Source organism: Podarcis raffonei, chromosome 8, assembly GCF_027172205.1.
Source record: "Podarcis raffonei isolate rPodRaf1 chromosome 8, rPodRaf1.pri, whole genome shotgun sequence".
Lineage (NCBI taxonomy): Eukaryota > Metazoa > Chordata > Lepidosauria > Squamata > Lacertidae > Podarcis > Podarcis raffonei.
The window spans coordinates 10045696-10058882 of record NC_070609.1 but is presented as its reverse complement, the minus strand read 5'-3'; the positions used below and the strand labels follow the sequence as shown (position 1 = coordinate 10058882).

At 45.3% G+C, this 13187-nt stretch overlaps 1 protein-coding gene across 4 annotated transcripts in view; it reads right to left on the bottom strand.

Annotated features, from left to right (window-relative positions):
* The window catches only part of BCAM (basal cell adhesion molecule (Lutheran blood group)), a 61720-nt gene extending 61424 nt beyond the window's left edge, over nt 1-296 (bottom strand). For 2 of the 4 annotated variants that reach the window (XM_053397833.1, XM_053397834.1), the window contains exon 1: nt 145-296. In XM_053397833.1, coding sequence (XP_053253808.1) covers nt 145-220 — 76 coding nt within the window. In that variant the 5' untranslated portion in view covers nt 221-296. The remainder of the gene's footprint in view (nt 1-144) is intronic. The other 2 variants (XM_053397831.1, XM_053397832.1) reach the window with 1 other exon arrangement.
* Nucleotides 297-13187: the final 12891 nt, after the last annotated feature.

Genomic DNA, 13187 nt, shown 5'->3' with positions numbered 1-13187 from the left:
CCCGGCGGCTGCGCTCGGTCTCTTTCTTTCTTCTCACCCCGGGGCGTGCGCGCCCGGGCTCCCGCTTTCCCTTTCCATTCCCGGCTGGCAAAGGAAGCAGCCTTCGCCGCCGCCGCGATCGGGGGTCTTCCCCGGCCCCCTTACCTGAGCAGGCGAGCAGAAAGAGCCCCAGCACGAGGCCGCGCAGAGGGAGCGCCGTCGGGGAGCGAGCGGAGCCCATGGTGCGCCTTTGGTGCGTCCGAGAGGAGCTGCAGCGAGCGACTCCGGCACCCCAGCCGCCAGCTCGCCCCCTCCGGCCCGGCGAGACGGCCCGCCCCCCGGCCCGCCCCCAGCGGCTCAGCGCCAGCCCCAGCCGCGCCCCCCGGGTCTGCGGAAGAGCGAGCGAGGCTCCCCAGCCGGCGGAGGCCGAAGGGGAGACGGTCGCCAGCTCGGCGCGCGATCCGAGCCCCCTCTCCTCGGAAGTAAGCCCTGTTGAATTCAGCGGAGCTTACTCCCAGGTAAAGAGGGTTGCCGTCACACTGCCGTCCCGCTTTTCCGCGCCGAGATCCGTCCCTCTCCCTCGGGGCTTGGTTTCTAAAAACCGAGGTGCTGGGATTAAGTCCTCCTTTGCGCAGGGCTTCGTTGGACCCGGATTTCAGGCCGGGGGGCTCTCTTTTTTTGCCAAATAATATTTATTAGTTTTCCAATTTTGAAACAGATCAGTGCCAAATTAAATCAAATTTAATAAAAAATTCCCAGAATGGTTTCCTCCTCCTAGATGCGTCCCTAGTTTTCCCCTTGGCCTAAATATTCCATATTTATCTCACATTTCAGTCCATATATACAATTTGCAAATATTTCTTAATTTGTATTATTTTTTATTTCCCATTATCCATCAGCTGTCAATTTATCAATTCCTGCTCCTATAGTTACATTACAATATAACATCAATATCATATCCCCTTAAAATACAAATGAGGTTATACTTCCCCTTGCCTATCCACTTTTAAGCGCCGAGATTGAGACCTAGAAATAAGAAGAGAGGACCTCTGAGCAAGTGCAGAGTGTCGTTCTTTTCTTGATGCATAAAGCTGTCACTCAAGCTGATGCTTTGTGTGCTGTAATGAAACACATGGAATCTTATGACAATAAAGCTAGTCTTTCAGGTGCCAAAGATTTGTTTTTTGGGGGGTGCTGCCACTCCAGAAATTAATATTGCTTTATACAGCCTATTTGTATTTTTACCTCCTTTTTTTGCTCAAATTGGTCTCCAAGGCAGCTTGGAATTAAACAAGAGCAACAACCCCAAATACAGTGGTACCTCGGGTTACATACGCTTCAGGTTACATACGCTTCAGGTTACAGACTCCGCTAACCCAGAAATAGTACCTCGGGTTAAGAACTTTGCTTCAGGACGAGAACAGAAATTGTGCTCCGGCAGCGCTGCAGCAGTGGGAGGCCCCATTAGCTAAAGTGGTGCTTCAGGTTAAGAACAGTTTCAGGTTAAGAACGGACCTCCAGAACAAATTAAGTACTTAACCTGAGGTACCACTGTAGTGAAATACACAGTACAGTATAGCTGTCACAAAGCAATGGTCATGGTAATAATAGCCGCAATTTATTTATATACGGGAGTTTCCATAAATACATCTGTGCTCAAAGCAGTTCACATAAGAAGCAGTCAAGTAAAAAACCTCCAATCGCATCCAAAAGTAAAATGGAATAAAACTGAAAGACTGTCTAAAATGCATTTGTGTCAAGAGGAAGAAGAAAATTCAAATCAAACCAAGAACTTGGCTCATTTTTTACAGGTGGCTGGGAAGCCATGAAGGGAGGAAAGCCAGTCGAGCTTGAGTTCCATGCTCCGGGCACCACAACCAAGAAGGCCCTGAGGAACGATCTCAGCCTGGATCAAAGTCTCAGATTTTGCATGCAAGGGGTGGGCAGGTTCAGGCTGGCGGAAGAGTGGGCCCCGTCAAATCGCCTGGTCCCAGACAGTTTTAGTGCTTCACAGCAGCACTTCAAACTGAGCACTGAAGCCAATGCAAATTGAACAGAAGTTTCGCAAACCGCAGTCAATTCTCTGGCTGAGGTTTGTGGAAACTTTTCAAAGACCGTCCCCACACAGATGCGATGTAGTAATCTAATCTGGATGCGATCAAGGCACGAGCGGCAGAGGCCGGAGTTGTTTGTTCCAGTAAAAGGGTACAACTGAGCTGACATGTTAACCAGTGCTGTGCAAATTCACTCCTAGACACTGCCAGATTTACGTATAAACTAAACATGCTATAGCTTAGGGCCCCACTCTCTTGGGGGCCCCAAAAAAAATTAAAGGAAAAAAAAACCCTGATGTACATTTCCAAAATATAAGATAAAAAACAAATAAAATAAAACCTACATACAGCAACAGTGTTTTGTGTTGTGTAGGCTCCTATGATGTAGGTAATGGGCCCCGCCTGTATTTCACTATTAATATACTTCTCCTTAATTGTATTTCAGTTCAACAATTACTTTGATAAAATACATATTTTGTTATGTGCAAATGGCGTTAGATACCTCTTAGGTCCATAAACTACCATGTAGCATATATTCAACATGAAAAACAGCGACAATTTGTTATTGACAAAGGACAGATGGACATATAAAGGGTCCCATTACCTTCAGTAGCTGAGGGCCTCATCAAACCTAAATCCAGCCTTGCTCCTAGACATAGCTACAACCGGGATGTCCCAAGAGTTGCGATGGCTCCAGCCTGCACGCCTGAACTCTTTCAGGAGATGACTGTGGTCCTGTCTAGAACCAGCTGCATGCCTAATCCTGAAATCTCTCTCCTGCTCCTCAACAGATATCCCTTCTGCATTGTCTGCTAGATTAAGGCAAACTAATATCAGTGCGCTGGAAGAAGCAAAGATCATCAGTGTTGAAGCAATGATTCTTCAACATCAGCTTCGTTGGACTGGTCATGTTGTACCTGATGATCGTTTTCCAAAGCAACTACTCTATTCCGAACTTAAAAATGGAAAGCGTAATACTGGTGGTCAACAAAAGAGGTTCAAAGACTGTCTCAAGGCAAATCTAAAAAAATGTAGTATAAATACCGACAACTGGGAAACACTGGCCTGCGAGCACTCTAATTGGAGAACAGCCTTTACCAAAGGTGTCATGGGCTTTGAAGACACTCAAACTCAGGACGCAAGGGAGAAATGCGCTAAGAGGAAGGCACAGTTTGGCAAATCCACACTGTGATCAACTCCCACCCAGAAACCAATGTCCCCACTATGGAAGGACGTGTGGATTGGCCTCCACAGTCACTTCCGGACTCATTCCCGGTCTTATTCAACATCTTTATCAACGACTTGGATGATGGACTCAAGGGCATCCTGATCAAATTTGCAGATGACACCAAACTGGGAGGGGTGGCTAACGCCCCAGAGGACAGGATCACACTTCAAAATGACCTTGACAGATTAGAGAACTGGGCCAAAACAAACAAGATGAATTTTAACAGGGAGAAATGTAAAGGATTGCACTTGGGCAAAAAAAATGAGAGGCACAAATACAAGATGGGTGACACCTGGCTTGAGAGCACTACATGTGAAAAGGATCTAGGAGTCTTGGTTGACCACAAACTTGACATGAGCCAACAGTGTGACACGCCAGCTAAAAAAGCCAATGCAATTCTGGGCTGCATCAATAGGAGTATAGCATCTAGATCAAGGGAAGTAATAGTGCCACTGTATTCTGCTCTGGTCAGACCTCACCTGGAGTACTGTGTCCAGTTCTGGGCACCACAGTTCAAGGAGGACACTGACAAACTGGAACGTGTCCAGAGGAGGGCAACCAAAATGGTCAAAGGCCTGGAAACGATGCCTTATGAAGAACGGCTAAGGGAGCTGGGCATGTTTAGCCTGGAGAAGAGGAGGTTAAGGGGTGATATGATAGCCATGTTCAAATATATAAAAGGATGTCACATAGAGGAGGGAGAAAAGTTGTTTTCTGCTGCTCCAGAGAAGCGGACACGGAGCAATGGATCCAAACTACAAGAAAGAAGATTCCACCTAAACATTAGGAAGAACTTCCTGACAGTAAGAGCTGTTTGACAGTGGAATTTGCTGCCAAGGAGTGTGGTGGAGTCTCCTTCTTTGGAGGTCTTTAAGCAGAGGCTTGACAACCATATGTCAGGAGTGCTCTGATGGTGTTTCCTGCTTGGCAGGGGGTTGGACTCGATGGCCCTTGTGGTCTCTTCCAACTCTATGATTCTATGATTCTATTCTATGATTCTATGATTCATTGTTAAAACTGTGTTTATGGAAGACAATCTTACTCTGCTACAAGGAATTGCCAAAGAAGAAGAAGAAGAAAAAAGGCTATGTACACACCCAACATCTAAAGCATATTCAAAGCACATGGTTCCCCCCCCCACAAAAGAATCCTGGGAACTGTAGTTTGCCCCTCACGGAACTACAATTCCCAGCACCCTTAAACTACATTTCCTAGGATTCTTTGGAGGGGGGGAATCTGCTAGACATGATGGCAACGGTGGACCTGGGGCTCTCAAATTTCAGTGTGGCGCTGAAAATTCAGTGAAGGACTAGATGGGCCACTATCTGGGCTCTTTTTAAGTCATGTGCTTTATGTGTACACAGCCTACGTCTTGGCTTGTGAGTCCCCATCTGGCCCTTTTAGGATCTCCGCGGCCTTTCTGGCCTCAGATGGAAAAGAGAGGTAGAGTCAGGTGTTACCAGCCTGCTCCTGCCCCCCCCCCATCTCAAATTCCTGGGCAGCCTCTCCCAATCGTTTCATGTAGATGCTAAATAGCACCAGGGACCTTGAAGGACTCTGACCAAGGAGACGAACAGCAACCCCCCCCACCCTTGGAATCTCCCCAATTACGTTGGCTAAGTGAGAGAGGAAATATATGGAGTAAAATTATTAACTGGAGGAAGAAGGGGAAAAACAACTCTCACACATCTGGGTTTAGAGATAATATCTGCTAGAAGACTTGAGCACTTTTTGGTTTTGAAAATAAGCATCTCTCCAGTGTATCTCCTATATGTGAAAGGTTTGCGGGGGGGGAAGCTGGTCTATAATGATTAAATTAACTTATTGGAAAAGAATACATATAGATCAACCTAATAGGCTCATGGAAAAAATAGGAGGGGCAGGTTTGCAATGTTTCAGAATAATAGGTTTAATGATAATGTTCATCCTTGTGCTGCTTTCAAGTATGTTGTAAGACTAAGAGTATTTCCCCAAAGATGTCTTTATTTACTTTACTAGATCTAAAATTAACAAAGCTGCAAAATAAGAAAATAAGCAGCCCTCTTCTGAGAAACAAGCCTTCTGCGTTCTCAGATGTGTTGGCCCATGCCCTGGTCTCTCAGGGGTGCAAAAGACACTCTGCATGTGCTCAGAAGCGCTATTGATTATTACTACTTAATTCCAGCCCTCCACTCTCCATAGTGCTGACTCCAAGCTCCAAAACCTCCCTGCACAGATTATCATCAGTCACCAATTCCACCATTGGCTCCCCACATAATTCACAATCCCGACCTCACCACTGACCCCCACCCTCCAGAGGAGCCATTGTCAAACGTCGTATCCTTAGAGAACCCTTCCCAATGAACTTTTGAGCACACAGGCATTGCTATGGGTGGGCATATAGGGCAGAGACCCCCAAATATTTTCCTGAGTTCCCCAAGCGATTCTGGGTTGGCAGTGAATTCAGGAGGAATCGAATTGGCAATGTTCTGGATTGCTGAGCCGGATATTAATTTGGGCGCAATAAATTAATTTCAGATGGCTTTATCTAGAGATGATTTGGGATAATGAAGGGAATAAATGAAGGGGAACTGAACTGATTTTGAGCAGGGTCTTTGGGGAAGTTAATTAGGGAGAAATGAATGAAAGGGTAACTGATTAGAGAGGGTGATTTGGGATGCGGCGCAAATTAATTGAAGTGTTTATCTGGGGTGATTTGGACGGAAGATTAGTTGTGACATCTAAATTCTAAATTTGCATTTATACATCTAAATTACCAGAAGGCCAGAACTACAAAGGCTCTTGTAAGAGCGACTACATTAATTAAGGCATCAGCTTTTCGCAAACTTTCAGAACCACAGTGTCTGATGAAGTCCACAAAAAGCCGATGCCATAATACGTTTGTTTAAATTCCACAAGGCTCTTTTGTCATATACATATATGTACACAGAAAAATATTTAGATATAAATCCACATATGAAAATGTAAACAAAATTGTTTCTATGGAGCCATGCCTTGCCACGGAAGGAAACCCTGTACGTTGCAGAAGATTCTATGGCACATAGCTCATACGGACTGTTTTCCAAAACTTTCTTGCATCACCTCTTGCAGAAAGAAGTCAGCAAACAGTGGGATTTTTTTTCTTTCTGTCAGGGAAGCTTATGCATTATTACTAATTTTCTCCTTGAGAAATTCCCCATAGGCTCCCAGAGAATCCAGGGCTGGCTGGCTCTAGCAGTAGTTAGAGGCTTCGGTTTCCAGGCACCTGAGGTTGGATGTTATGAGAAAATGGTAGTGATTTAATACATTGCTATTGTATTTTTAGTGCCAGGGAGAGGTGCTTGCAGGATTTGATGCCTCAGGGATCAAAATGGCCCTGGACATTTGCTGCTCTGCCTCAAACAGCCTCAGGTACCAAAATATTTTGGGCTGGTCTAGGTACCCCAGAAAACAATTTGGAAACCCCTGATCTTCAGCATCCCATATTTATCTTCTCTGGGTCACGTACTCTGTGCATCTTGAGGCTTAACTTTGCTGCACCATCCAGTAGTTAAGCTAAAACGCCTTCACAAAATTTGGCCAAACAACATCAGACACAACATTTGGAAACAGAAATCCCAAATGTCAATGTTGTTTTTCCTCACAGCATTTGAAACTTGAGCACCTTAGACTTGTTCATATATATCTTCATTGTTTTCATTATGGCAGGTGCCGTCCAGGCGAAAGTTTCAAAAGGCTAAAAGCAGTCTGATAGGAAACACCATTGCATGTCGGCGACAAAATACAGCATTACATGTCAGATATCATGTACCAAATAATTAAACTGGGTTATCGGTATATTTATTGCCAGCATCAAACCTTCTGGAAATATTTGATTAACCAGAGAATGATAGGGCGATATTGAGCATTAGCGTTTAGAGAATTCTGAGTGAGGAGGCAATTCATTTCACTTTAGCCAACGAGGCCCCCATCTGCGCTGTAAAAATAAAGCATTATTACACCACTCTAAGCAGGCATGCCTTCTCCCAAAGAATCCTGGGTATTGTAGTATGTTAAAGGTGCCGAGAGTTGTTAGGAGACCTGAAATATACTCAGAGTCGAGAGTGGATTTCATGCTCTTTATTCAGCTCATAGTGGTGAGGAGGAATGAAAGTCCTCTCAAAGTATCTGCTTTATATACATTATTTACACAATGGACTGCACGTGATTGGCTAATTCCGGAATTTTCCTGTAGGCCAATCAGGTTGTGGATTCACTTCCATCTGGAGCCGGATTGGGTGGCTCCTGCAGACCAATCATACTGCTGCATTGTTCTAGGACAAATCCAACTGCTGCATTCTGAATCCTATTGTTCTAGGACCAATCAGACTGCTGCATTTTGGATCCTATTCAACTCCGTACATAACAAGACCCCATTTCCCAGAGTTCCCTGGGAAGAGAGGTTGTTTGTTGAACCACTCTTGAGAACTGCAACTCTGTGAAGGGAATTGGGGTCAAAAAGACTCCTGCATTGCACCCTGAACAAACTACAACTCCCAAGATTCAGTGGGGGGACGCCGTGGCTGTTTAAGGTGCCATGATACTGCTTTAAATGCAGTTCCCAGATGGGGCCTAAGGCGGTGGGGGCGCTGTTTCAAGGCCCCACGTTTGGAGAATTAGTTCTATTACTGGCATGCAGGATATTCCTTTTTTCACATCCCCTTGCTGTAAAAACTCCTTTGCACCCCCACACGGCCTTGCCCCCTTCTGGCCTGGGTATCCCAGCAAGCTGCTGGGCTCTGCTGCAAGGTCAGAAATCTCTCCTAGCCTTTCCTATCCGGCTAACTTGGGTCAGCAGCTGTTTAATTGCAATCCGGATGAATCCTACGGCAAACGGACAGCCCAGCTGTCCCAAGCAGATAGGACCAGCTCAAGGCTAGCCAGGCAAAACAGGAAAAAAAAGAAGGTTGGGTAAACAAACTGGGCTGAGGACCTGGGGATTCCCTGCACGGTCTTTCATGCCTGTATTTTCTCTTCCCAGGTGGGGAGGAGGGGGCAATTCGCTGTTATTTATTCCATTGCATTTGCACCAGGAAGACGGCAGGCAGAGGAGGGTGAAACAGACTCTTCCCCCATTTGGATCCGAATAGGAGAGCTGCTTTGAAGTGAAACAACATCAGAGATCCGATTATGTTTTGGCCACAAGCCAATCGTCTTCTCCCATCTCAAAGCCGGAGGAGACTCACAAAGGCTTTCAGGTGGAGGCCAGGCAGCCAACTCCACACCGTGCTTTCAAAGCGCCGCGATGCCACTTTAAACGGCTTCCCCCAGAGAATTCTGGGAACTGTAGTTTGTTACACACTACCCGGGCTTGTGCCCCGGGGAGGTCACTTCAGTCATAGCTGTCAAGTTTTTCCTTTTCTTGCGAGGAATCCTATTTGGAATAAGGAATTTCCCTTAAAAAAAAAGGGAAACGTTGACAGCTATGCACTTCAGTGCTGCTAATGCAGTGGCTTGACTTCACCCCCGGAGGCACACTCCATTGTTCCTCGAGACTGATGCCAACAGCCAGACTTCCCCCAAAGGATTCTGGGAAATGCAGTTTGTCAAGGGTGCTGAGCTACAGTTCCCAGAGTTCCCTGTGAAGAGGGATTGCTTGTTAAACCACTCGGCAAATTGTAGCTCTGGGAGGGGAACAGGGGTCTCCTAACAACTCCCAGCACCCTTGACAAACTATAACTCCCAGGGGGAGGGAGCCATTTAAAGCAGAATCCTAGTGTTGTAATTGCATGATGCGAGCAAGGACTCAGCTTTTGCCAAGGTCAGGGGGTCAGCAACCTTTTTTCAGCTGTGGGCCGGTCCACCATCCCTCAGACCATGTGGTGGGCCGGACTATATTTTGAAAATAAATAAATAAACGAATTGCTATGCCCCACAAATAACCCAGAGATCCATTTTAAATAAAAGCATACATTCTACTCATGTAAAAACACCAGGCAGGCCCCACAAATAACCCAGAGGCACATTTGAAATAAAAGGACACATTCTACTCATGTAAAAACACATTGATTCCCGGACCGTCTGCGGGCCAGATTGAGAAGGCGATTGGGCCGGATCCGGCCTCCGGGCCTTAGGTTGCCTACCCCTGGTCAAGGTGGTACCCATTGCAGGGGGTTGGACTAGATAACCCATGGAAGCCCCCCAACTCTACAGTTCTATGAACTCCCATCAACAGTAAGCCTGCCAAGTCACTGGGTCACAGTTCCTCCCACAATACTGAGCTGTATTTTTTTAATTTCCCTTTAAATTACAGCAATCATTTCTCTATGGGCATCTATAACACAAACCAGCACATGCTGGTTTGAGAAAATCCTTTGATATCTTTTCTGGCTGTGGGTGTTTGCTCAAAGGGTGCTAACCTTGACTGCTGCCAAATGTTTCTGTTTCCCCGTCTTCCTTTTTAATGATAAAAGGGAAATTTCCCTCAGTATTGAAAAGCATTGTAGCAAAGGGGGGGGGGATTTCCTTTACCTTCTTAGGAAACAGCAAACAGGTGGCGTTCTAATTTTGCCCGTTTCAAGAAAGCTACGCTTTCTGTTCCTGTAACTCGCGGCTCCAAAATGAGCTGGTTTAAAGGATTTCTATCTGCTCACACATTTTTTATTTTAAGTTTTTATTTATACTTGTCAAGTTTATGCATTTTGTTAGTTTTACAATCAATTTAACAATTCAAAGTTTGACTTCCTTCCCCCTCTTCCTGCGGTTCCTTAAATTTGTTTTTTACTACCTTCTGCATAACCAAATTCATTTAAGTTGCTCGTTTAATTATCTACTTTAAATATACACTCTTATGAAACTGCAGGTTATTACAGTAATCCTGCCAATGTTTTTATCTGTTTGCAATTTATCCGTAAATATCCAATAAACCATTTCCACTCTTTTATAAAAAGTTTGTTATCTTGACTTCTTATTCTTACGATAAGTTTCGCCATTTCTGCACATTCCATAAGTTTTTGTATCCTTTGTATCCTTTGCTGGGACTTCTGCTTCTTTCCACTTTGGGGCGAGAATCATTCTTGCTGCCGACAGGTAATTCTGTCCCTATAATTCCCAAAAGAAAAGATTCTGGGTTTGTTTGTTTTTTACAAAAGTTATTTTGAACATCCTTTTCAATTCATTATATATCGTTTCCTAGTAAGCTTTAACTTTACTACAAGACCACCACGTATCTGCTCACACTTGTCTGCCTCAGCCTGTCGCACTGAGGAGAGGAACTTGTACAAAGTTGCGGTTCTTCCACCATAAGAAGGAGCCTCTCTTTGCTGTAGAATCATAGAATTGTAGTGTTGGGAGGGACTAAGAGGGTCGTCTAGTCCAGCTCCTTGCAATGCAGGAATCCTTTGCTTAACGTGGGGCTCAAACCCATGACCCTGAGATTAAGAGTCTTATGCTCCTAGGTTCCAAAATCCCAAAGGAGCAGAAAATGTTGTTGTTGTTTAGTCGTTTAGTCGTGTCCGACTCTTCATGACCCCATGGACCAGAGCACGCCAGGCACTCCTGTCTTCCACTGCCTCCTGCAGTTTGGTCAAACTCATGCTGGTAGCTTCGAGAACACTGTCCAACCATCTTGTCCTCTGTCGTCCCCTTCTCCTTGTGCCCTCCATCTTTCCCAACATCAGGGTCTTTCCCAGGGAGCCTTCTCTTCTCATGAGGCGGCCAAAGTCTTGGAGCCTCAGCTTCAGGATCTGTCCTTCCAGAGAGCACTCAGGGCTGATTTCCTTAAGAATGGATAGGTTTGATCTTCTTGCAGTCCATGGGACTCTCAAGAGTCTCCTCCAGCACCATAATTCAAAAGCATCAATTCTTCGGCGATCAGCCTTCTTTATGGTCCAGCTCTCACTTCCACACATTGCTACTGGGAAAACCATAGCTTTAACTATACGGAGCAGAACATACTCTTTATGTATGCAACAGCAGCCGCACGGATTTTACCAGCCCAGAGATGGAAACATGAAAGAGTCCCTATCAGAGAGGAATGGCAAACCAAGCTATTGGACTACAGTGGCACCTCGGGTTAAGTACTTAATTCGTTCTGGAGGTCTGTTCTTAACCTGAAACTGTTCTTAACCTGAAGCACCACTTTAGCTAATGAGGCTTCCTGCTGCCACCGGAGCACAATTTCTGTTCTCATCCTGAAGCAAAGTTCTTAACCTGAAGCACTATTTCTGGGTTAGCGGAGTCTGTAACCTGAAGCGTATGTAACCTGAAGCGCATGTAACCCGAGGTACCACTGTATACTGAAATGGCAAAACTGACTGGAAAGCTCAGGAACCAGACGACAAAGACTTTAAGGGAAAAAATGGGGGGGATTTATAATTTATTTTGGAGACCACTGTAAGCAGATGGAAACATCAGCAGGATTCTAATGACAATTGTAACGTAACAAACACTATGGGCAATATGGACAGATGCAAAATAGAGATTATGAAATAATATGCAGTTGAAAATTTCGACAATAGGACCCAGGGAGGGGATGGTGGGAAGCCTCAAGATTCAGAGAAATTTCTTTATACATATATGTATAAAATCAAATAAAAACATTTTTAATAATAATAATAGAGTCTCATGCTCCTGTACTGCAGGGGTTGTACTATTTGACCCTCGGTCCCCTTTCAGCTCTACAAGTCTATGATTCTATGACTGCCAGACCCTTTTATTAGAAGGGCGATTTGGTGTGTGTTGCTGCTGGCCTGCGGCGAGGAGACTGCAAGCGCTCCCCTCTTCCTTGTGGCTGTTTGGTGGTTTTAGTGCACTTTGCTGTGAAATCCCCTTTCCTATGGAAGGAAATTTACAAACCTTTGACATTTCAGAAGGCCAGAAAAGGGGAAGGCTGGTTGCAAATAAGCGCTGGGGTGTGGCAAAATCCCAGGATTCAGGTCCGTGTTCTGTCATAATAATGACAAATAATAATTTAATTTTGTTGTTGTTGTTTAGTCATTTAGTCGTGTCCGACTCTTCGTGACCCCATGGACCAGAGCACGCCGGGCACTCCTGTCTTCCACTGCCTCCCGCAGTTTGGTCAGACTCATGTTTGTAGCTTCGAGAACACTGTCCAACCATCTCGTCCTCCATTGTCCCCTTCTCTTTGTGCCCTCCATCTTTCCCAACATCAGGGTCTTTCCCAGGGAGTCTTCTCATGAGGTGGTCAAAGTATTGGAGCCTCAGCTTCAGGATCTGTCCTTCCAGTGAGCACTCAGGGCTAATTTCCTTCAGAATGGATAGGTTTGATCTTCTTGCAGTCCATGGGACTCTCAAGAGTCTCCTCCAGCACCATAATTCAAAAGCATCAATTCTTCGGCGATCAACCTTCTTTATGGTCCAGCTCTCACTTCCATACATCACTCCTAGGAAAACCATAGCTTTTACTATACGGACCTTTGTTGGCAAGGTGATGTCTCTGCTTTTTAAGATGCTGTCTAGGTTTGTCATTGCTTTTCTCCCAAGAAGCAGGCGACTTTTAATTTTGTGACTGCTGTCACCATCTGCAGTGATCAGGGAGCCCAAGAAAGTAAAATCTCTCACTGCCTCCATTTCTTCCCCTTCTATTTGCCAGGAGGTGATGGGACCAGTGGCCATGATCTTCGTTTTTTTGATGTTGAGCTTCAGAACATATTTTGCGCTCTCCTCTTTCACCCTCATTAAAAGGTTCTTTAATTCCTACTCACTTTCAGGAAATTTGGGGGTCTTAACGCAGTTAATGTGTCCTCAAAATGCCGCTCCCCGTAAAACCAAGTCACCAGCCAAGGCTCTAGACCTCCTCCCCCCCCCGCCGGCTGCCTTTTGCTGGCCAGGGAAGACATTTTTTAATCTTGGCAGGCTTCTACCTCGCTAAGTAGTTGATGTTTTATTTAAAGGCTGTGTTTTATCGGTAGCTGCGGCCTCTGTTGTAGCTGTTGGATATATTGTTT